Source organism: Plectropomus leopardus, chromosome 16, assembly GCF_008729295.1.
Source record: "Plectropomus leopardus isolate mb chromosome 16, YSFRI_Pleo_2.0, whole genome shotgun sequence".
Classification (NCBI taxonomy): domain Eukaryota; kingdom Metazoa; phylum Chordata; class Actinopteri; order Perciformes; family Serranidae; genus Plectropomus; species Plectropomus leopardus.
Window position 1 is genome coordinate 20,318,055 of NC_056478.1, and position 25,673 is coordinate 20,343,727.

General features: G+C 39.8%; 1 protein-coding gene across 3 annotated transcripts; it reads left to right on the forward strand.

Moving 5' to 3' along the window:
- Nucleotides 1-245: 245 nt before the first annotated feature.
- esr2a (estrogen receptor 2a) lies at nucleotides 246-22,355 on the forward strand. Of its 3 annotated transcripts, XM_042503564.1 has the most exons (10): nucleotides 246-423; nucleotides 6,009-6,145; nucleotides 6,453-6,840; nucleotides 8,981-9,147; nucleotides 11,067-11,183; nucleotides 11,966-12,271; nucleotides 13,842-13,980; nucleotides 16,327-16,460; nucleotides 18,111-18,294; nucleotides 18,493-22,355. In XM_042503564.1, exons 2-10 carry the CDS (start codon nucleotides 6,106-6,108, stop codon nucleotides 18,677-18,679), a joined length of 1,662 nt encoding a protein of 553 aa, XP_042359498.1. In that variant the 5' UTR covers nucleotides 246-423; nucleotides 6,009-6,105; the 3' UTR covers nucleotides 18,680-22,355. The 3 variants fall into 3 exon arrangements, with proteins under 3 accessions (XP_042359498.1, XP_042359500.1, XP_042359499.1); XM_042503566.1 differs by lacking the exons at nucleotides 246-423; nucleotides 6,009-6,145 and adding an exon at nucleotides 6,152-6,274; XM_042503565.1 differs by lacking the exons at nucleotides 246-423; nucleotides 6,009-6,145 and having other exon boundaries at nucleotides 6,281-6,840.
- Nucleotides 22,356-25,673: the final 3,318 nt, after the last annotated feature.

The following is a 25,673-nucleotide window of genomic DNA, read 5'->3' on the forward strand; positions in this document are numbered from 1 at the left end:
AAAAAAAAAACCACCAAAAGAGGAAAACATCACAAAATCTGTGACTTGGTCCCATGTAGGAGAGGTGGAGAGGGCCTATTTTCTCATAATCTGGCCATGATAGCCTACGGTCAGTTATTTGAACCAAGTGTTAGAGCTAGTTTTATTTTGAAGGTACTCGCCGGATGCTGTGTGTCTCACTCTGTGCGGCTGACTTCATTTCCCTGTGCGCAGCTGGTCGATCTCCTCTGGGCTGATAAGGACAGACGTGTGTCGTATATGAGCGCAAACCGACTGTTAGTGAACTTACTGGGTGTTTGGCCTTCCTGCAGTTTACAACAGCTCCTCAGACTATGGCTTTTAACACTTTTACCGGCCCGTGACACCGCAGCGAGACTTCACGTTGTCAAACTTTGTGTGCAACTGGTGTTTGTGCAAGAAGAGGTAAGAATATTTCAGCGTGTATAAATTCAATTTACTCGTGTTTGTGTAAATATCAGGCGACGTTTGGCTCAAAATCCAACCCTCCCGCTGGTTTATTTCTAATATTTACGTTCAAGCAAAAAGTGGAAGGCCTGAAACCGCGTGTATAAAATATCAGATGTTCTTACATTGGTTAATAGATGACAGAATAAACTCCTAAAATAAATCATTAGCCTGCCAAGACGGTGAGATTTTATGCAGTGGTTTGTAGATTTCAGTTTATAATCTGCCTTTTTCAAACAGCTTCTTGCAAGTGATCATCTGGGATATGATTGAATTTTGCAAGCAGATAATTTATGCTGCTCATCATGAAGGTATGCAAATTATCTCTTAAAACATTTCTTATAATCTTTAGATAATTATGTCCAGATCTGGATATCTACATGAATCCCTGGAAATGTGTATGCCCTGATTTGTGTCTATTTATAGGACTGTCATATAAAATTTTTACATTTTAACGAGCCTAATGTGAATATTAGCCTACTTCAAAAAGCACTTATCTCTGTGTAAACAAGGCTGCTATCAGCCAGCTGCTGAGATACAGAGCATCCAGGAAGAATTTCCCTTTCCCTTGTTTGAACTGGGCACTGATGTTGGATACTACAACGTTTATTTTTCCATTTCAGTTGTTGATTTATTTTAGTTTTTTATTTGCAAAGTTGTCTGTTTAAACAGCTGATTGCATTCATTGCAGACAGAAATGGATCATCATTTAGGATATTGCTTGCTACAACTTGCTTTTAATTTAGCGCTTTTTCTGTTCAGTCACTTTGATAAAGTTTGAGATGCTTTAACTGTGAATGCCGTAAAACATTGAATCTCAGTGTTTTGTATTGTACTTAAGATTAGGAAATAGAAGGAAATAAAGTTTTAAATTATTATTTTTTGTCAATCCACAGAATTTCCAGACAGACATTGAAATGTTCCTTATGTTCTGCCTGTCCTTCTTTTTCCGTTTCAAAATAAGTTTAATGGCGTTACTTGAAGTTAGGGAGGTTAAAACTTTCATCGTTGACTTTTCCAATTTCAAAAGTTATTGTAGGTAAAATGATAACCTGCCTTTAAGAATTTATGTAATCGTGTTTGTGTGTGAGATTAAGGAATTAATGAGTCATTTTGAAAAGGGTAGCTTAAAAGCATGTTTCCTTGGTAAAACGTACCCCATGTGTTTATAAATGAGAAAACATCTCCTTTAGTGGTTTTTTAGAGGTAAAATTTTTTAGAGGACAAATAAAAACACCGTATCTGGTTGTGAGATTGTATGTTTCAATGTACCCTTTTTAATGTTTTGGCACATGCAAACACATGCAAAAAGTAGACAGTATAATATAATATATTCTTTGGAGAAAAGAGTGTATCCGTAAGTTTGTAACCTTCAAAACGTGTAGAAAAATACAGTTCTACTGTTAAATTTTGGAGCAAACTATTGTTGCTTCTCGTGTTACACAGCATTTCTTCAAGATCACTCATCAGTCAGTGTAAATCACTCAGCCACAGCTGTATTTCAGTATATAAAATTCTCAAAAATGTTACAGACTTTTTTAAAGGTTGAATTACAGATATTATAGATTGAACAAAACTGAATCAATCAAAATTTCAAGGATTTTTTTCTGACATTGTGACAGTGTCAGAGAGATGTTGATTCAGCTCTCTGGTATATTTTCTACACTGTTGTTACAGACGGTTCCGGTTTAGATTCAGTATGCTGAGATTGAGGCAATATCAAACATTAAAACACATTTTAGCTGTAAATGCTTCGTTGAGTTATTATTACAAGCGCACACATAAGCAGCTTCACCTAATGTTTGATACTGCAGTATAATACATGACGTAAAATATGCAGCTTTTTATATGTAATTTTAAAGTTTAATTTGTCTTTTAAAAGTAATTGAAGTAATTTCAAAGAACGAATTGAGCCCATGCTCTAAAGCTCTTGCTGTCAACGTGAGCTTTTCCTGCAATGGAGCAAACAATTCAATGAGATTTTTTACATTCTCTGGCACCAACGAATGCACGTACTCCCTAGCTGTATATAGTAAGGTACGGCTTCTTTCTGCAGTGCTGCTTCACATCCGTTTCCGCCTGGTTTTAGGGAGGCAGTGAGATTTTGGGATGGGAAAACGACATGGCCTTGAGCTTTTGTGTAAAAGGCATGCACTTCTGGCTAATAACCAGGAAGAGTTCTGTCACTTCAGATTTTGCTTTATTTGGCTTTGACCTTTGTGTACAATTTGGTGTGTGTGTGTGTGTGTGTGTGTGTGTGTGTGTGTGTGTGTATTAGATAACTCCAATACTCAGAGTCCAAAATTGGTAGCAGCCTTGACTTAAACATTGCTCTCTCTTACCCACACTCTATGTGAAAGCCCTCTAAGGCAGTAAAGATTAGACTGTTGGTCTCTTCAGCAAAACATTTGACACAAAGCTGAATCTAACAGCTTAGAACTCTATTTTAATGAAGAAACCAGCTTTAACTGTAGCCTGTATTTCCCTTGTGAGTTGGTGTTAGTGGCAGCAGGATGAGCAGCGCTGTGGAGGAGAGCTGGGAGGTTTTCTCTCACGATGAGCTGCATGACAGTGTGACAGTGAGAAGGTTTGAGGGCAAGGTCATCACTTCAAAGGCAACAAAACCTCTTCCACGTCTGCTTCTACCCCCAAATGGTAATCGAAGCAGCCAAATCTCGCCACAATCTCTTTTCTCTTAAAATGACTCATTTGTTTTAGGAGTCAGTTCATTGGCTACAGACACAAGGTCATTGGAAACTTAGTAAAACTGAACAGCGCTCTGTAATACAATTCTTTTTTAATACTCTCAGTAGGTTACATATATCCTCACATCCAATATAATTAAATTCTCATATCTAATGGCGTATTATGGATTGTATGGCGGCATGCGTTGATGAGCCAGTGTATTACTTTATCACCAATCATTCCTCATGATTTAAGCAGAAACAGATGAGCTGGCAGGCAGTGTTTTCAAACTTCAAACGGAGAATAGCTCAAACTCTTTGATTTCCTGGCATGTCATCAGTCTAAATGTCATCTAGGAATTGATAGACCCATTGAAGACAGAGGTGAAGCCATCCTCCCACTGCCAAGACACACTCAATATTGTCAGCCAGATATTGATAATTTGTGAAACCAAATGTCATTAAGTGAATAAATATTTTGTTGCCTTTGAGCTGTTTCAACAATGTAATTCTAAACTGTTCATTGTGCGTGCGTGAAGGCTAATCTCTCTGAATCACTGAGTCAATCATCTGTAATATCCATAAAAACTGTGGTAGGCTGAATAACCCTATTTTGAATACCTAGCCTTGTTATTACACCCACAGCAGATACAGACTAACATTAGCATTCACTTGCAGTTGTGTTTGTGTCCACCTGATGAGTGTAAAACAATGATTCACTCTCCTTTTTAGCACTAATTTGCTCTCCAGCATCTCCAACTCGAGTCAATTTTTTGGGTTCATTGTGCATCGAGACACTGTGGGGAGGGCAAGTGTCTCTATACACATTGTTGTAAGTTTAAAATGTATTATCCCAAATTTAGCTATTTATTTCATAACACACTCTACCCCTGCATGACAGGATGTTTTTTGTCCATCTTAAAGGTGAGCTTGTTTCCAAGCAGCAACCGTCAGGGTTGAAAAATAAAGCCCATACAGAGGTGTGAAGAACTGCAGTTCCTTGATTGGACACTAGAGGCTGGCTCCAAAAGCAAGTCAGTCCCAACAGACCCCTGTGTTAAAATGCCCAACTGTGCAGCAGAAATAAACATGAATCAACACACGCAAAAATGGTTTTGGTCTTTATAGATAACTGAACAGGAATTTATTTTTTCATACAATGCAGCCATTTATTAGCCATTATTAAGGCTTAAAGTTATGCATAATTAAAGGTGTGGCAGCTTTAAGTGACCTTTGATTCAGCTTCTTGTCCAAATATGGTAACTCCTGGCTCCAAATATTCAAGACGGCAGTGGCCATAATGCCAAACTCAAGGTTTAAAAGGCCTGTCCCCTAGGAACACCAGTTGCTTCCAATTTTTTTCCCAGTGACCACTCACAGTTTGCAGTAAAAACATTTGTAAACCTGTTTTTTGTACAGTTTATGCCTCTTCTTCATTCAGAGACTCCTGTTACCATTCAACTCACTGCTAATAAAAAATAATCATTTTTTAAACCAAAATCAAATCATTCTGAAAAGGAGTTTTGCCTGCTGTGTCATACAACTACTATACAGCTAAAACACACTGCGGTAATATTCACTTTGTAATATGTTTTATATGTTTTTCCCACATGCTTAATTTGAATCATCTTCCCTTCTCCTGTCAACTTCAAAGTAGAAACACAGCTTTTGTGCAAAAGACCACCAGGAAAGTTAAATGAAAAGCTGTATCTTTATTAGGTTAACAAAGTAAAAGAAGACATTCAGCGTTTTTGTCTCTTCAGTGAAGCAAACGCAATGAAAAATGCCTTTCTCTCATGTCTTTGATCTGTTATTCAAGGAACAAAAACACACATTTATTGAATATTTAAGTAGTTTGAGAAAAATGAAACAAATCTATGTTAAGTTTATATATCTGACGCAATTTACCATATCTTTCACATACAGTAACTCAAGAATCAGCTCATGGCAAAAGAAATATCAGGATGATTGTCAAAGTTTGACGATGAAAGTAATGTGTAGCTCCATTTCCCAAAGTGTTTTCACAGCTGTAAAAGTGATTTCTCCAGTAACATTTTAATGTGATATCATAAAAATAAAAATACATTTTGGTGCTTTCCAGGGCATCCAAAATAATCAAAGGTCACCTGTTCTCGTTGCAGCTTTGTGAGTTTAATTACTGCCAATTTTCAGCGCTGCTCATTTTACGCTTACAGCACAAGACTCCAGATACTCCAACGGTTTATTGAGTTTTGTTGATGAGCCAAACCGACACATTTCTCGGCCATTTGGGAAGATTAATGGACCCCTTTTCTTCTAGGTGAATAATGACTTCCAGAAGTGAGCTTTATGCCAGAAAGGTGGAGACAATGCGTACCAACTTTGACTGAAGACAGACTCGTATCACACAGAAATGATTAACTCTGCTGGATTTGCTTTTTCTGATGTTGTAAGAGTAAACTAACATGTCCTTACTCTGGTGTGTGTGTGTGCGTGTGCGTGTGCGTGTGCGTGTGTGTGTGTGTGTGTGCGTGCGTGTGCGTGTGCGCGCGCATGCGCGTGCGCGTGTGTGGTCATTGATCTACCAGCTGTCTCTGTCTACAGTACATTCTAAATCTTGTTTTCCTATTTCCTCCTGTCATTTTTCAGACACTGCACTCCTTTAAGAAAAGTGAAATTCTTATATAGCAATAGTCTGGTGTTTCTGAGTGTTGGCCTTAAACAGTTTTAAACTTCTTTCCACCAATTCAGCATGATGAATGAAATTTTTTGGGTTTTTTGATGATGAGATTTCACAAACTTGTGAAATATCACTTTACCAGTGAAGTTATCAACCAGTGTTTCAGTGCTTCAAGCTTTTTTTCTCTCTCCATCGTCCAGGTTGAAAAGCTTGACCCACTTCTGGCTCCACGTTCTGACGTGACGCTCATGGCTGGACTCAGACTGAGCACTGAAAATCTCCCCTGCTCTCTCATGGATGGACTGTGTTCACTATCCTCTGTATCATTTGATGTCAGGTTGATCATGTGATCAATTTCAGCGCTCGGGAGGATTGTTAAAGCCAGCAACAGCTTTAAATGGGTCATACATTTCTCTTGAAATTTATGATGTGAGCCTATGTTTAATTTTCAACAGCCTCGACCTGTGTAGGTGGATCCGCTGGTCTTTGCTTTTATTTTCAGGGACAGTACTCAGATAATGACCTTCACACGGTGAAATTGATATCAGGGAAAAACTTTATTCCAGGCTCTACTTCTTGCCGATGATGTGGTAAATTTTGTGATACTGAGCGTGTAGTTACGATGGCCACTGCCTCCCCTCCAGAGAAAGATCAGCCCCTCCTCCAGCTCCAGGAGGTGGACTCCAGTCGAGTTGGCAGTCGTGTCCTTCCTCCTGTCCTCGGCTCCTCTTCACCTTGCTTGTCCATGGAAAACAGCCAGCCCATTTGCATCCCCTCCCCTTACACTGACCTGGGCCACGACTTCACCACCATACCTTTTTACAGTCCAGCTATCTTCAGTTATGCCAGTGCTGGCATCTCAGACTGCCCCTCTGTCCATCAGTCAATAAGCCCCTCCTTATTCTGGCCCAGCCACAGCCATGTTGGCCCACCCATACCACTGCATCACTCCCAGGCTCGGCCTCAGCACGGGCAGCCAATCCAGAGTCCCTGGGTAGAGCTGTCGCAGCGGGACAGTGTGTTAACAGCCAGGTAGGATGGTGCATCACTTCTTCTCTCTGGCAGATGTTGCTAAAAAAAACTAAAGAGCATTTCACCTTTTCAGCAGTAGGGCGCAGTCATCGGCAAACAAGCTAGTTTGCGATGTTAAAAAATGCTTATTCAGTAGAAGCGCTGAGTACACATTACTTCAGACTAGTTAAGTGTTAATACAATGGGGTTTGAGAGTTCTGATGAGATATATTTCACTGTTTTGCATGCACAAATTGATGGAACTGAGTGATTGCATTTCATCGAAATCATATTCTTATGATTTCATGTCACAGATAGATTGATTGATACAAAGAATCATAGATAAAGTAAAAATCCCAATTTCCAAATATCAGACTAAATTTAGTGGTAAGACCTGTTCCCATGGAGTCCGGCGACAGTGGCGAAAATAAAAGGAAACCTCATGCCTGAACTTTACATTCAAGTTCAGGTATGAGGTTTCCTTTCACATTACGTGGTGCATGACCAACATTCAGTGGAAGGTTGTGGCATCTGATAACCCTGCGCGCACACAAAAAAATTCTTCACACAAAATGCGCGCTCCTTATTGTCTCCAAAAACCTGTCGGACCACAAGAATAATGCAAGATGCTTTTAATCTTTTAATGTGATTGTGTTGCAGCTAACATATCTAGCCTAACCTGGTAGCCATGTCCATAAGCCACCTCGTATCATGATCAACATCGACTCCACCTAAAATCCATGTCAAATAAGGTTTGCATTATGATGCATCAGTGAAAAAAACAAACACTTCACCACCATCAGATGAGCTGTCGGGGCTAACTCGACCTGTTTCCCTGTGCTTGTCAGGTTATACTGCTGGTGGTGCCAGTTTGGTTTTGCATTCATACACCTACTCCTCTTCTCATTGGCTGTATAAGCCATTTTGACAGAGAACAAAACAACTGTGAAGAGCAAAGCATGTTTTACAGAACCAAGTTAATGAAGCCAAGCGCAATAACTACTTCTGGTGAACAAGAGAGGCGAATCTTAATCTTAATTGTTGAAAAAATGCACCCTGCTGGCGAATAAGTGAAAATCATTCTAGTCTCTCTGCAAGTCTGGCTGATTATCCAGTTTAACTGCAATGCAATATCTTACCTAAAGTAAAATCCAAGGAACCACAGTCTTGTTGTTCAGTGTGTCATATCTATTGGAACAATAAGACTTTGTAATTTCACCAGTCAGCAGAATAGCTGCAGCTGATGATAGTTTTAATTATCGCTTAATTTGTTGTTTATTTTCATGATTAATTAATGAAAATGTCATTGCTCAAGGTCATGTCGTTAAATTGCTGGTTTTGTCTAACAAACACTCTCAAAACCACCTGAATATTGAATTCACAATGGTATAGAATTTAGATGACAGGACTGCCCCACATTTGGCAAAAGGCAAATGATGAGCATTTTTAGATGATAAATGAGTTAAAGCCATGCTTTCCACTGTTCAACCAGCTTTTTATTATAACATATGGGTATTATGTGATAATGAACTGTGGTAAACCTTCCTCCATCTCACCTGCGCCCACCTCCTTGCTTTTGCTCGAACTACAGGTTGTGCCTCTGCAATTTTATATGCATCAAGAGTATAGAGACGGTGAAACGGTGAAACCATGCAGCACTGATAAAATATTAACCAAGATTTTATTACTGCATTGTCTTTTTTTCCTATAAAATGTTTGGATTTTTTCTTACCATTTACATTGTCAAAACACAACAAGCTCACAATACATCACCCACCATTTGTGTCTTTTTACAAAAAGACCATACAGCAGTTAACAAAATTAGATGAGAAATAAGAAACAAAATTACTGATATTTATCTCTCAATCAACTGATTGTTTCAGCCCTTGTCAGTATTCTCACTTGCATTTAAAAAAAAACCCAATATCCTGGTTTCCTTGTCAAAATAAAACCATTTTTCGTCAGAATGATAATCATCATAAAAAAAAAAATCTCCCGTCCCTCTCAATGATTACCTGTGTAACAAAGGTTACAGTAACCCACACCATCTTTAATCTCACTACTGATGTGGTAATGATTAAATAAAATGGAACAACCAGCGCAGTATAATAAACTGCTCTGTACACAGATTTCTTAATGACTACTCAAACTTCTCTTGTAGTAAGAGTGTGAGGAGGCGTTCTCAGGAGAGTGAGGAGGCCGTGGTGTCGTCGGGCGGGAAGGCGGACCTCCACTACTGTGCTGTGTGTCATGACTACGCCTCAGGGTACCACTATGGCGTCTGGTCCTGTGAGGGCTGCAAGGCCTTCTTCAAGAGAAGCATCCAAGGTGAGACACAAACACATACAGTATTTTCATGAATGGTGAAAAAACAGGTCGACGCCATCACAGGAATACATGCAGCGGTGAATCTCTTAAAGTTTAGTTTTTGTTGAGACTGTCAGAGGTGTTCAATCCACTCTGTAATCATTTTAAGCCATAGTGAGTCATTTAGTGTTTTATGAGAGATACAACACAGATACCAAGTAGACATTTTTTAGGCATGCTTACAGCGCGGGTCTTGGGATGACAATGTTGGTCCTTTTTATCAATCCACTATTTTCATCCAAACCAAAAATACATCTACACCAACTGGATGGATTGCCATGACATTTTATACAGATATTTGTGGTCCTTAGAGGATGAATCCTACTGACTTGTGAGATTCCCTGACATTTTAAACCATCTATCAAAGGTTTAACTTGTCCAGAAAAGAATTTCAACATCTACTCAATAAACTGGTACTAAAGTAATGGTACCTAAATGATGGGTCCTATCTTATCATTGGAAACTGTCTGGACAAGGGCAGGCACAAAAAAAAAAAAAAAATAAATGCCAGGTGATTGGAGAAACCATCTGTCTATCACTGTTGCCGTCAACAAAGAGCAAAAACACTTCTCTATTGAAAAAAAACTTTTCATGTTGTTTTTTGTTCTTCTTTCAGTGAAATACTCTTCAGTTGGATGTCACAGATCCTTTTGCAGCATCTCTGCTAAGTATAAATCTGTGAACAGTGGAGTGTCACTTTGTAGGAACAGCCATTGTTATTTTGAGCAAACACTTGCCTGTCTATGTCTTCACACACACCTAAACCAGGATCATCGCTGCCAGTATCATCTCACAGGATGCTGATTCCCAGCTGGCCACCAACATCATTAGACGTTGATATTTGGTTGAGTTTGGATTGTGATGCGAGGTGTCCAAAATTCAGTGTAAGGACAACGTCTAATGCCAACGCCACATAGAATACTGACGACAGATGACATTCATATTTTGTTGGTTTTAAGTTAAGTACCGAAAGCCAACCCTCAGATGTCTCATGCCAATGCCATTATGACGTACAATAACAAAATTCACGCTTAAGGTATACAGAGCAGAGAGAACCCATATCTCTGCAAAATGCCATAATGTTAACGTACGCACATGAAATTCTAAAATCGTTTGACATATAGAGTCCAACATCCTCCTGACATCATGTCGACACCTGCTGCCAGCTGAGTTGGTTTGCACTGCTGTTGATGCATTTGCATTACTTGAAGCTTGACACGATGGATTTCCAAGAGGTTGATCTCTGTCGTTTCGGCTGAGTTTTATCATCAACTGTAGGATTGATTGCCATGAAATCTGTTATACACTTTAATGTCCCCCTCAAAATAATTGTAATAACTTTGTTGATCCCGTAACTCTTCCTTTAATTTTTCCATCAACATCATCATGTGTCAACATTTTTGTTTGCCAAATACTTAAGTTTTGCAGGTATTTGGTCATAAACTCATGAACTTTATCTTTACTTTGTGATAAGTGCTAGATGTCATATAATAGCATGCAAACATGCTAAACTAAGATGGTGAACATGATAAAGATAATGCCTGAGAATTAGCAGAAAGAGAACATTGTCGCTGTGAGTAGCTTAAACCTTTGACTGTATGGAGCCTGTGAAAACTACAAGCACGGCTGTAGATTTAGTTTTTATAAAATCGCAAACTGTGGTACAAGATCTTACATCGTAAAAGCATGTGTTGAACTCTCACTGTAGGTGAGAAACCACAGTAAGTGGTTTGAAATGATCCAAAAATACTAGAAACCTGTCATTAGGTGCTCATTTTGTAGCAATACGGTGCTTAGTTGTTGTGGGATTTTTCAGGAATGTGTCAGTCTACACAGTCTGTTGACTCCTTACAATGTCTTTCTTGACTTTAATTCTTTAGGACACAATGACTACATCTGCCCAGCAACCAATCAATGCACTATAGACAAGAACCGCCGTAAGAGCTGCCAGGCGTGTCGCCTTCGCAAGTGCTGTGAAGTTGGCATGACCAAGTGTGGTAAGTGTTTTCAATTATTTGTGTTAGCTTTGCCCTTCTTTTCCTCTTCAGAAGTTGCTGTTTATATGGTTTCATGCTGGTGATTGCTGAAGCTGAAGGAATTATTTTCGTAGAAATAAAAAGAAAATGCAAATTCATATGCTCCATCTGCTACTGTTGTGTGAATATTAGGAGTTGGTTTGTAGCGATTAGCAATAGATACTCTTAATTATCAAGTGCCACTGCAGAAAAAGAGGCTGCAATGAGATAACTGATAAAAAGAATGTAATTAAGACCTCGAACAAAGGAAAACAACGGATGCATAATAACAGAGAGCACACTGGACGTAGAGCAAATTGAACAGCTAATATTCCAGTTATGTGCTGTTGGAAGAGTTCTGCTAGCAGTGCTGTGTGCAGACATAAGCATGTCAAAAGCCATTTAGAGATAACAAAGAGAGTGTGCAGTAGCCTGTGCAATGACTGTCATCACTTATTTATTGAATCTGTTTCCAACTCACCCAGCTGCATTTATTTTTTTATTGAAACATATGTCGACTGTCTGTCCCATTCTCGTGATCGCAAAATCTCAAGAACACCTTCAGGGAATTTCTTCAAATTTGCCAAAAAAATTTCCTCCTCACGCCCAACTGAACTATCTATTAAAGGCTAAAAAGCCTAAAAACAAAACAAAACCACAAAGATGACAACCAACAAAACAATGGACACGTTCTATAGAGCTTTATGGGCAAATATCACCTGCATTTTAAAGGCTGTAAGTTTGTCTCATTATCTTTGTCTCAGGTATACGAAAGGAGCGTGGAAACTTCAGGAACCAGACCAGGCGAATGACCCGTCTGTCCTCACAGGGCCGGTCTAACAGACCAAAGGTATTAACAGGACCAGTGGTGGGTTCGTTAATCGTGCCCCAGCCTCCTGCACTGACCCCAGAGCAGCTGATTGAGCGAATAATGGAGGCAGAGCCGCCAGAGATCTATCTTATGAAGGACATGGGGGGGCCGCTGACTGAAGCAAACATCATGATGTCGCTCACCAACCTGGCTGATAAGGAGCTGGTTCACATGATCACCTGGGCCAAGAAGATTCCAGGTGTGTGTCAGTGTATCTAGGGACCCTTAAAAATAAATAAATAAAGGAAAATTTCAGTGACATTGCGTTAAAAAAAAAAAGTACATTCATTTGGCAGATGCTTTTTGTCCAAAACAGCTGACAATAAGTGAAATTATGTCAGAGCAAGAGTAAGATATCATCCAAAATTAGGAGTGTATCCCTTACTGACAGCTTTTTTGCTTGTTTCTTTATTGTGCTGCAATTAACTATTTATAACAGTAGTTTTACAGAGTGAAAGCACTGAGTGAAAGCAATTGTGTGATTAACTTTATTGATATAGCATGAAGACAGAAATGGAGCCAGGTGGAAACAGACTCGCTCTGTCCAAAGCTCAAAAGTACACCTACCAACACCTCTAAACGTGCTAGTTAGCAGGTTGTGTCTCATTAGCTTGGGTGCTTGGTTCATGGATGTGTAAAGAGAACTGGATGGAAAGTTGTAGGTGGGGCTTATTTGAAGCAGAAAAAGCTAATTTTTGAACCTTCCTCCCTCTATGCCAAATGCAATGAAGTATATTTAAGGCACACAGGAGTTCAAAGTAAATGACAAAATACTTTGTGAGCTGCACTTCTACGTTCAGAGCATAGGTATGATTGAGTTTGTCTGCACACGGTTCTCAACATGTACGTGGCTGAGACAGCAGCTAGAAGCGAACTGTGATAACTCAATAAAGAGCGTTAACAACAGCAACAGTGTTAACAGAGCAAATACTGTTACTTTGGGGGGGGGGGAGCTCAGATTACAACACACATAAGGAGCGTGATATCATTCTCCGCTCGGGACACCATTATTCCACTCCATCTTTTCATAGCAAATATTACTTTGCTGCTATATTAATGTCATGAATGTCGAAGCAGCTCCTTTAAATCTAAACAAAATACCTCAAGACAATGCATCAAGACAAAATTGTTTTGATAATATTCATATAATGATGCTTTTTATGCCTCTCATCTTTTTGAACATCCCTGCTGAGCAGCTCTGTCTGCTGTACAACCGAGTTAATGATTTTGTCCTGGCCAGACACTGTAATTGTCTTTGCCTTATTTAGTGTGTGAGTCAAGGCTGCGCTGATTAATTCAGACTGCTTTTCTGCACAATATGGAAGTTTGGACAAAGAGCCTGAAAGACTGAAGTCCCCTTCTTGTGCTTCAGGCAGACATTATAACACAGAAACCCCAAGCCTCACCCTAAACTGACATGTTTGTTTTTGAATCACTCATAGCTCCACTGAAATCAGATAACAGCACAGGCCCATTTCAATTGCCATGAACCCAAGGTGATGTGTTCATATTGCTTGTTTGTCAGACCAGCAGTCCAAAACCCAAAGTTATTAAAATCAGAGTATTTAAAATGATAGAAAAGCAGCAAATCTTCTCATTTGAGATGCTGGGACCAGCGATTTATTTATTTATTTATTTATTTAGCATAATAAGTGTCTTCTTAATCAACTCATTGTTTCAGCATTAGTTTTAAAAAGACAGGCGCTGTTTGTCATCCGCTGAGAATTGCTGTTGGCACACAGTTGCAAACAATTTGATCTTTTCCTCAGGGTTTGTAGAGCTCAGCCTCTTGGACCAGGTGCACCTGCTGGAGTGCTGCTGGCTGGAGGTTCTGATGATCGGACTGATGTGGAGGTCAGTGGACCATCCAGGGAAACTTATCTTCTCCCCTGACCTCAGCCTCAGCAGGTACCACCACCAACATCTCACGTCTCTGACAGATTGTCATTATTACTGTGGATGCTAGCTTGAATGTTACCTGCATTTATAAAGCCGCGTGTATTTCAAATGCCATAGTTGTTGTGGTCAAAGTATTTATCACAAACGCTGTGTTCTGAAATCTAAAACTGATTAGAATTGGCCACTTTTGCCTCCCACAGCACAATGCCAACTCTCACTCCGTAAGTTACATGATGTTAGAGAAAGTTGAATTATTGTGGTAGTCCAACTAAAACTGGACTTTTAAAATACATATAAGCATGTTGTGCCAACTGAAATCATACTAAATTAAATTTCTCGAATTTCTCAAATGGGACTAACTTACCCAGGTAATGCTGTCAAAGACTGTATAAATAATATAGGGTTTTTGCATTTAGCTGAAAGGGGGCTTATGTCCACCTGCCGTGGCGGAGTTGGACGTATTTCTGTCAATAAGTATGTATTCTGGGACAAGGATAGTAGTCCAATTAAATGGTGGAGCTATAACTGTAGCTCGACTAAACTGTGCATGTAAACATACTGACTTTGGTGTGAAGCTTGTTTTGTTTCATGCTCCCATGCTCCATAAACTTTACTGACAGTAAAAGCCAGTGAAGTTACAGTTGCAACAGTATACACTGCAACCCATTTGGTTTTAAGACAAACTGTGACTTAGGGCAGTGGTTCTCAATTAGGCGCCCCTTTTAAAACATTTTTTCAGCCAGAGTATGCCGACTAGAATAAACCATCAAACACACAAATGTAATGTGTAAATGTAATGGGAACAAATGTAAATGTGAACATAATTGAGTTTGCTCCAGCAGTTGGCAGGCGAGCCTACTCAGTTGATGTTCCCGTGGGTCACATCCTGCCTTGGAGTGGACCAGCATAGATAAATCTGATATACCGGCATAACAGTATATGTAAACTACGTCTAGTGTCTAGCGGTAACTAACAAGTGAGCCATCATGCTTCCCTCTCATCCCTGTTGTGTTACTCCTGCATAACACAAATTGGGCAAGATGTCAGGATCAGCATAGTGACATTGCCAATCATATTATTTATAATCATGTAATTCACAAAACGTGCTCATGTGATGCAGTTTCAACCACACTTAGTAACTTTTTAAAACTGTTTTGCTTGCTCAAATAGTCCAAAATATGTCCTATGTCTTTTCCTTGACCTTGATGGAAAATGTCATGAGCTGGCATGTTATACTTCTTTTTAAACTTCTTTTTTTACCAATATCAATACAAGTGTCTGCCTTGAAAATACAGTACACTGAGTGCCTCAGCAGCCACCTGTGTACAAACTGAAATCATCAATCATCCTTCTCACATTCAGTGAAAGGCCTATCATGATCTGATGTTGGTTATAAATACCAAACATGTAGCTTTATTTCCTTTTAATGTGGGAGTTCAAACTAGTTACTCCTCTAGAGAACTGTCATTTAGAAACTGACTGTAAACGAGCGGTTCTGCCTACATCTGTGCTTGCTTGGTTTCAACAAGATATATCTGTTGGTGTTCATCTGTTTCAAAAGCTGTTACAAAGTGTCCTGACTTCTCTCATTGGAACTGCATTAACACTATGCAAAACAGCATTTCCTTTGTACTGGCTCTTGTTATCATATCATGTCCTTAGAAATAGTGCAGTGCATGCTCTGCAGCCCACGGCTCAAAGTAATCCACGAGTGTACTAAGAAAAATTAAGTTAATTTGCATAATGAAAGTATTCCCACAGTGTAAACAAACTCATTTACAAATTAAATTTAAGAAAGTATCAAAAATTGAAAAACAAACCCTGTCATTTTGACAATCATTATTTTTACTTTACCCTGTCTTTATTCTGTGGAAATGCTATTGGACCCAGATGATTAAATTCTGATTATTTAAATTAGTCATTTCATGGGGGTGGTGACGCTCAAACAATTTCATCCACTGATTTACAGATGTTTCTTTTACAATGTAGGCTTATGGGAAACAGACATTTTGGGCTCAGTGGCATCACATGAAGGACACAGAAGTTGTAGATCTGTTTGACCACAATGGAAATTGGCTTCAAAGCCCATTCTTTTTTTCTGGGGGCCTGGTCCAAGCTTTTAAATATACTTAGTAACTTTTCACAACTGGGATCTTTAGCTCTTTGTGCAGCTTTTCAGTCAAACCTGCAGTTACACATAAGTGCCAAATATCAGCTTCCCTTTGTTTACAATAATGCTGAACACATTTACTGCTCTAACGCCGTCTTTTGGATCTTTGCAGTCAGCCTTGTGGGTCAAAAATCAAGAGTGGCTTCAGATTAATAGCTGGTTGTGTTTGTGTCTTTGTTTGGTAGAGAAGAGGGGAACTGTGTCCAGGGCTTCTCTGAGATATTTGATATGCTGATAGCTGCCACGTCCAGGGTGAGAGAGCTCAAGCCCCAGAGAGAGGAGTACGTCTGCCTCAAGGCCATGATCCTCCTTAACTCCAGTAAGTAAGCATCTTGTAAGATATCTTATTTACAGTGTGTCCTTTCTTTCTGTGTGTGTGTGTGTGTGTGTGTGTGTGTGTGTGTGTGTGTGAGTGAGAGAGAGAGAGATGCTGCAGTGTGTGAAACGGTGGTTGAGTGTCTGATCGGAGTCTAAGATTGTGATTTCATCTGTGCATGAGTCTGCACTTTGCACAGGGTTGGCAAGGGGAGCACCTAAATAACTAGCCAGTGAAAACCCTAATGGGAACACTGTGTATAGTTTGAGTTGCTGCTCTCATTGGTTTTGCTGAATGTTCAGAATAACAGGCAGTGCCTGTTTGTGGAGAAACAGGGTCACAACCTCTCTGGTGAGCAGCTACACCGGGGAGTAATTATCGTCTGGCTAATGTTTCTGTGTCCCTTTTAATTGCTTCCACCAGCATACCTGGACAGGGCTCATGTTTTTGCACCATCTCTCTGTCATTCCAGTGTTTGTCTGTTTCACAGTTTGTGTATTAACAGGATGCAAAACAAGAAATCTCTGAAACAAACATTTTAATAAAACTGAAAGGTTGAACTCTGTGTAACCCTTCACACCCAGAATGTAAAAATAAAATGCGTTCACCAGATGTACAGTGGTTTACAGTTGTGGCTTAAAGTTGTTGCTGTGTAGAAATGTTAAATAACTAGTAAAATTAAATGGATTTCCCATTTTGCTGGTCAAGTCACACCTGACTTCACCAGCAAAATAGGAAATCCATTCAACTCTGTACACCAACTGTACACCTACAAGCTCAAATGTGTTTGATTTTATGCAAAATGGCTAGAAAATTAAAAAGGACAAGCAACCTGTTGTGACGGCATCACTGTGTCAAATCCAACTTGTACTGCATTAGTAATATGCAATGGACTATACAGGCCACTAGTGACTGACAGGCCGTGTGCAATTTACTGCTGAGTCATGGCCGGTGTTGGCAACTTGGAAATCAAACGTCTGCAGAAGTCAGAGGGGGGAGAGCAGGGCACGTTCTTTTTGTTTACGTGAATGTCATAGCATTTTCTGAGGTGATGAGAGGAGATATGGCAGAGTTAGTCTCTCAAGAAAACTAAAACTGCACCAACATGACAACATTTTGGATATAAAGCTGACAAAAAAGTGGTCCTAACTGCTTGCAAGAGTTGTTTTGAGTTAAACGTTTGTCAGATACCTTGTTTCTATTTATTCCTGTTACTCACTTTAAAAGTGAATTACATTTTTTAAAAAAATAGATATAAAATAATCTGTACAATGTCTCCTTATTTTACTACAAAAACAAAAATAAATAAAGTCGGGGCTGGCCGAAGGGATCGAATGGTGCCGAAAGTTTGTGGAAAGGATCATTGCTAATAACGACTTAAAAGTACAAACACAGGAAAACAGTAACAGAGCAGCGTCCAGGAAACATTTCTGCAGTGGATGTCTCAGAAAAAAAGAAGGCTGTATAAAAGTAAAAAGGGAAAATACTTAAACAGAGCACTCCTTGGGGTGGCAGAGATCCAGCGAGCTCCCCTGCATGCATATGTTATAAGCATGTTTCCACAGCATTTGTGTAATTACTCTCACTTGCCAGAGGACTGAGACAAACATTTCACACTCAAGCTTTAAAGCCAACATGTCTGTGTGTTACCAGACATGTGCCTCAGCTCCTCAGAGGGCAGCGATGAGCTGCAGAGTCGCTCTAAGCTGCTACGTCTCCTGGACGCTGTGACGGACGCTCTGGTGTGGGCCATCGCCAAAACCGGCCTCACCTTCCGCCAGCAGTACACTCGCCTCGCCCACCTGCTCATGCTGCTCTCACACATCCGCCATGCCAGGTAAAAGTGTTTTGATACAGTGTTGCAAGATTGCTAGTTTATGTCTTCATTTAATGTTAAAAATAAATAAATTACTTTAATTTTTTGACTTTTGGCTAATATTCTGTTTCCAAAGTCATTATGTTCACTGCTGTGCCACAGGAAAAAAACCCTTGTCTTCAATACTGTCTTCTTTCTTTTTTTCTTCAAAACGTGCAGTAACAAAGGCATGGACCACCTCCACTGCATGAAAATGAAGAACATGGTGCCTTTGTACGACCTGTTGCTGGAGATGTTGGATGCCCACATCATGCACAGCTCCCGTCTGCCTCACCGGCCTCCCCAGCAGGTGCCAGTGGACCAGACGGAGGTTCCTACTGGGCTACACAGCTGCAGTAGCAACTAGGGATGGGAATTCATAAGATTTTACACATACCAATGCCATTATCAATTCTGGTTATCGATTTCCCTATTGATTCTTGGACAATTTTCTGAGTGTGGAAAAACAGGTTTTCAGTGTCAACTAGGGCTGGGTATCATTAAAAAAATCACTTAAAGAATACTGACTTTAAAGCCTCATTGCCACTGCTGAAACATCAATCCAATTTGACTGCACTGAGTTTGGGAGAGAGACTGAATAAGTAAGAGATTTATAAAGAGAAGCATCCACCATTATGTTTTCATAGACCTTTGTCCATACTGCTTTCTACTGTTACTGGCTTATCCGTGATGTCAAACCGATAAACCATGCTTGTCTGCTGCAGAGCCGTGTTCTATCAGTGTTTTAAAAACCTGTGTACATGTGCTAATTATGGTGGAAAAGGCGTATAAAAGAGTATATTATCGGATACTTTTTATTTGTACTTAATTCAATACCTATCGTGTAAATGGAAGCATCCATTGCTTAAAACCCCACAGGAGTGTAGTGTAGTCGTATGTTTTACCTCAGTGTTTCCCACAGAATTAGAGTATATGTGTGGCGGTAGCTGGCCGCATGGGAGAGGAGACAACATGGCAGCATTTATTTTTAAATGTTACTTATTTTAAATGCATGTGTGTCCCTTTGTATCATTCTGTGTCCCCTCTCTTAATCCAGAGGAATGGTACATATCTTTCAACGGCACTTCTAATGAATGGTCAGGCTTCAAAAGTAGAAAATCCATTCTTGGTGGCAGATTTCTTAACTGTGGTGGGCTGCCACATATATAAAAAAAAAAAGATGTGGGAAGCCTTGGCTCTTTTTGTTGGCATCTGGGCACTCTGAACTTCCAACTCCGTTAAATACACGCTCAACTTCACCTCAGCAGCAACTGTATGGGCTGTAGCTGCCACGCTAGTGGGCCAATCACGTGTGACATTAAATTGAAAAATGCTTGCAGCGATTGGCTGTGCGTAAAACCATACCAATTTGACGGGAGAGCTTTTCATACTACTTGATACTGATTTGTATTGGTCGATACCTTTTCAAGTGTCAAGTTGTGATACCCAGCTCTAGCGTCAACACTAGCGTTTTATTGTCCCCGAGTCTGAACAGTGTAGCATCAGTCTTTCACACTTCTTAAATGGATGAAGTCAGAGATTCTTTGTACAGCATTCAATTTAATTGGGTTTTCATTTGTCCAAAAAAAAAAAATCATAACATGCTTACTTGGCACTAAAGTTATTATAACATAACATACTTATCCTTGGTAACAGATGAGTTGGAGAGGTAGTCTTGTGTAAAATTACACACGACATACCTGGAATTTAAGCTCATGTTGCATAGAAGAGCATATTACAAGTTTAAACCGCACCATTGTCATCTTAATTGTCCTCCATGACTCAAGTTTCCAGCAGAGTAGATGCATGAGTTTGAGGTTTTGCAATGCACAATTGTCAGAAAAACATGCTGGCATTGATAAAAGGGACTGATAAGCTCGATATATCGAGGCATATGATTGCCATGGTTTGGATTTTTTTTTTTTTATTCCCATCCCTGGAAGCAGCCTTTCAAATACCGGGACTCCCAGCAGCACTGGAGGTGGAGGTAAACCGCATTAGCCTAGTTCACAGGACTTGATGAGACTTTTTACTGGAACATTTTGCTGAATTCTGGGAACTCTCATTTGTGAAATGTGCACAAGACACTGTGCACTAATTCTAGTGAACTTTTTAAGACATCACTGCAGACAGGCCAAATTTAACAGTATTCATTGCTTTATTGCCGCATATTGAAAAGACAGAGTGAAAACAAACTGTCAGGATTTTTCCAGCAGCAGTTATTGCTTAAATGTTCCTGTAATTTGTCCGCTGTGATTCTCATGGGCTGAGCAGCTTATGTCAGATCAGATTCATATTTATTCATCATCACCGTTTGGTCTTAATCTGGATGTCTGAGTGAGATCGCCATGTGTGAATTATGACTGAAGACAAAACCAGATTAGAAAAAACAAATTAATTCCCTTGTAAAAAAAAAAAAAGGTATAGGTATTCATTGTTACACAGCTTCTCTTCAGGACGCAATTTATTTAATATCTCTGGGTGTATATATTGGAGTAACAGGATTTTCTTCATCGACGTTATGAAATACCTTGATCCCTCAGGTATTAATTTCACTGGACTAGACAAAATCATTCACATTTTGTAATTTAATCTATAAAAATTAAAATATAAAAACAATAGCGATATAAAAACATCAACTTAGTTGACGATGATATATATTTTTTATAGCCTAATCGAATAGTTCGACAGTTTGGTAAATAAGCTTATTCACTTTCAGGCTGAGAGTTACATGAGAAGATTGATACCACTCATGTATGCTAGAAATATATAGCTGAGCCAGCAGCTTGCCTGGCTGTACAAAGGAAAAAAATCTCTAAAACTCACTAATTAACATTAAATCTTGTTTCCGATAGTGCGACGACCTGTCCGGGGTATACCTCGCTTTTCGCCCAAATGTCAGCTGGGATAGGCTCCAGCCCCACCGTGACCCTTGAGAGGATAAGCGGTTATGGCTAATGAGTGAATGATTGAATCTTGCTTGTTTTATCCATCCAAAAACCACAATGTGACATTTTTTCACCTAAGTATTTTTACAGATTAAACCAAAGATATGTTAGAGAGCCTTAGAGCAAATACACGAAATCAAGTGTTTCGAGATATGCACGGTTTTTGCACCTATCGTTCTGGAGTTTATCACCTGAAATTTTTGACATAACACAAGCGTGAGCTGCAGTCGAAGCGTTGCTGCGATGGACACTGTAACATACAGCTAGCAGGGTATTAGATTAAATTCAAGTAAATGAAATTTGATACAAACATTCATGTGGACTCAACAATGAGCTGACTTTTTTGGTGGTCAAAGTTCAAAGTCACAACTGTGCATCTGTTAAATTTTTGTCAATATCTGAAGATGGCCTTAAGGGAGTCCCCTCAAATTTGGCACACTCGGTGTATGTAAAAGTGCATGTTGAGAATGTTCACCAGAGCCACATGTTTATGCCAGCAGGGCCGAATGTTGTCATTTTTGTTTGCCGTCTTGCGTGAACCATGTTTCTGGCCTTAAGAGTTGCTGGTAACAGTTAAGATAATCGGTTGCACCACCATAACTAACATACACCAACATTAATGGTGTCAAACTTCTCATCTAACTTTAGGCAAGAGTTGTTATATCGTGGTTAAAATGAATAAAGTCCAGTTTCAGTGTTCAGTGCAGGAGTAGATACCCATTTCGCATAGAATGTAGACTGATAACCTTTATTTTTTTTTTTAAATTAAGAACTGAAACCAGCTGTTCTTTTACAGCAGACCTGCTGTTGACCATTGAACGTTGAGCATTTCACTTATTTTCAGTAATCATAACCACTGTTGCTCTCCACGCAACATTCCACTCCTGTCAAGTTTTGCTTGAAGAAAAGTGACATTATTTTTGTATGTTTATAGCTATTGTTGACAGCTGTTGAAAAGCTCCAGATGAAAAAAAGGCTAGTGAGGTGGCCTTCAGTCAAGATTTTTCTAGCACCCCCTTCAAGTGCTCTTACCTTGCATTACTTAATTAAGAAAATGTGTTGAATAACTTAAGGGATTTAAAAGGTAATTTCATCCCTTAATCAATACAGTAACGCAGAGCTCAGAGGTTTGTCAAGGAAAAAGTCCTCTGATTTAGTTCTGATTTGATATTTCTTTAAAGACCTCCTCACTGACCAAAGCAAATATTGTCTTTCAAAGAAAATGTGGAGCATAAATGCACTGCCTGAATACATAAATAAGCATTATATTATTCTGCATATACACATCATCCTGCTAAATCTACAGTGCATTGGGAGCCATACACATGCTCACAATCTACAGACAAATAGCAATATCCCAATTGAACATATTCGCTGGCCTCTAAACTGTCTCACCTGTTAATATTTGCCTCTTTCCTGCCACTGGTACAGTATGCTTACTGCTGTACCCCTCCATCGGTGTCAGAACAGCCCATCTACTAAAGAGGCTCCCATGGTTTGACTGTATTCTTTTGGACAGTGTTAAGATCTTTGCATTGTTTGATTACAGCATCTGCATTTTTGTTCACGTTTTTCCTGACTGAAAATAAATGCAGTCTAAGATCAAATCTTTAAAAAAGAAGTACAAGTTTTGCACCTAGTTGAAATAAGGGCTAAACCAAGACACTCTTCTCATGATAAAAAGCTTTATTATTACGGCTAGTTCATGGCAGAACATACGAAATTAGATTACCATTATTATCTGATGATATATTTGTATCTTTTCTCTCTTTATGGTTTAAACTGGTGTGAGCTGAATGAAGTGTGTGTGCGTGTGTGTTCACAGAAAAGTGTCTCCTATTACCAACCAACAGAGAAACCGTAGATGTTTCCCTATTCACATTCTATGTACTATGTTCATCTATAGCTTATTGATTAACGTATTTCCTCTCTGACTGCCAAGTTGAATCAAAGCCTGTCATCCTGTGGTGTGTCCTGTGTTTAAATGTAATTTAAAACAAATTTCCTGCAACTCTTCATCACCTGCACTAGTCTATAATCGTATGCTATTGAGGGTGCAGAAAACAGACTAACTTGCTCTACAGCTGCCAACAGCCCACCATCATTCCCACTTAGAGAATTGGTGAAATCAAAGGAAGGCAGTTAGGCTGGGGCAGAATTCAACCCAAAATCTGATTTTTGAACCGCTAATCCTATCAACAAAGTCACGTAAAGTGGAGTATCTAAGAAGCAGACATCCAGACGCTCCGTAGTGAGCGTGGTTACATCATCAATTTCTGCGCGTCGATTGGCCAGGGAAACCCAAGTTGTTCAGTCCTCTGAGCCAATCAGCAAGAGCTGTGAAGACTTTGCCCCACCTCCTGTGTCCCGATTGGATGGAAATGTCTACGTCCATATTTTCCTCGCGGAAATTTGAACATACACGGAGGGAAAACGAGAAGTACGTGTGTTTGTTTATACGGAAACATACCCAAAAGACAACAGAGTAGCAAGACGTAGCTCAGCAAGAAGCAAGACCAAGATGGCAATATGACGGTGAACAGCTGAAGAGGCGCTGGAGTCACTTTTTTCGAAGGAGCGGCCTCGCGACGCTGCAGCTGATCCTGCTTCAGTCAGCTGGTGCAGCCGGAGGAGGACAGGACAGAGACCAGGTTGAAGATATTGGGTGGGTAACTTATTTTTTACTGTATACCTTGAGTGAATCTCTTTGTACGACTGTCGGAGTGAATCAAATATTAAAATTCAAGAATCTAAATGTGTAATGTGCCACATGGTCTCTGCCTGCTGCTCAAGCCCGGATATATTTGTCACCAGTGTGATTTTGATGTTTTTTGTGTTTTATTGGAAACTGCAGCGTCTCCAAAACTGAGGTTTCCAGCTGTTTTCAACAGTTTTTGGGAAATGTCATTTTTTGACATTTTTGCCTTACTATATAGCCTTGCTTTTTCAATCATTTTCTTAACATGCATTATCATGGTGTTTTTGGTTTGTTTTTGCAACATATTATACTATGGCATATCTGAGCACACTATTTTATGCTGTTTTGAGGTGTTTTCAGATGTTTTTGGGACATGTCAAATTTTGACATTTTTGCCTTACTATAGTCTTGGATTTTTGGCTATATTTTTGACATGCCAAATTATGCTGTTTTTGGCTCTTTTTTTGCAACTTTCTTTGCTATGGCGTGTCTTGGCAGGCTATTCTAAGCTGTTTCCAGCTGTTTTCAACAGTTTTTGGGACATGTCAGATTTTGACATTTTTGCCTTACTATAGTCTTGGATTTTTGGTCATTTTCTCAACATGCCAGATTATGGTGTTTTTGGCTATTTTTGCAGTTTTCTTTGCTATGGCGTGACTTGGTCGGCTACAATAAGCTGTTTCCAGCTGTTTTCAACAGTTTTTGGGACATGTCAAATTTTAACATTTTTGCCTTACTACAGTCTTGGATTTACAGCTATATTTTCGACATGCCAAATTATGCTGCTTTTGGCTATTTTTGCAACTTTCTTTGCTATAGGATGTGTTGGCAGGCTTTTCTAAGCTGATCCCAGCTGTTTTCAAAAGTTTTTGGGACATGTCAAATTTTGACATTTTCACCTTACTATTGTCTTGGATTTTTGGTCCAAGCCCTAGTAAACAATATACTGAGAGACTGGTTAAACAAACATGTCTGCATTTAGCTATACGATATTTTGATTTTCTCCCCAGACATTGATTCCCACGTAAAAAAGCCCGTAAAGATTTTTCTGAGTATGTTGCTGTATGTACGGTGTGTTCCTGACAGAAGGTTTCCTTTGCCCCTCCAGCTGGCCTTCTTCAACCCCTACATGTGCCACAGCGCCCCTGGTTTGAGATATCACTGGACTTTGTCACTGGACTTCCCCTTTTAGAGGGTAACACTACAATTCTGACAGTGGTTCCCAGATTCTCTAAGATGGTCAAATTCATCCCTTTGACCCAGTTACCCTATGCAAAGCAAACTGCCGAAATCATACTGACACACATTATCAGGACATTCGGTTTCCCCACAAACATCCTGTCCGAACGGGGGCCGCAGTTTGTAGCACAATTCTGGGAGGCCTTCTACCAGCTGGTGGGGGCCACGGTGTGCCTCTCGTCTGGTTATCACCCCCAGACTAACGGGCAGACAGAGAGGCTCAAGCAGGACCTGGAGACCGGCCTCTGTTGTCTCTCCTCCAAGAACCCTTCTTCCTGGTCCAAGATGCTGCTGTGGGTGGAGTATGCCCACAACACGCTCCCCTCTGCCTCCACGGGACTCACCCCCTTCCAGGTGGTTTTTGGTTACCAGCCTCTTCTCTTCTCGGCCCTGGAAAAAGAGGTGAGCGTCCCTGCGGCAGCCACCATGGTTCGTCACTGTTGAGGGATGTTGGGTCCGAGCACGCTGATCCCTCC

Coding starts and splice junctions, on each gene's coding strand:
- esr2a (XM_042503564.1), top strand. CDS start 6,106: ATGGACTGTGTTCACTATCCTCTGTATCATTTGATGTCAG. Junction 13,981..16,326: donor CCTGACCTCAGCCTCAGCAG/GTACCACCACCA, acceptor TTTGTTTGGTAG/AGAAGAGGGGAACTGTGTCC. Junction 18,295..18,492: donor TCACACATCCGCCATGCCAG/GTAAAAGTGTTT, acceptor CAAAACGTGCAG/TAACAAAGGCATGGACCACC.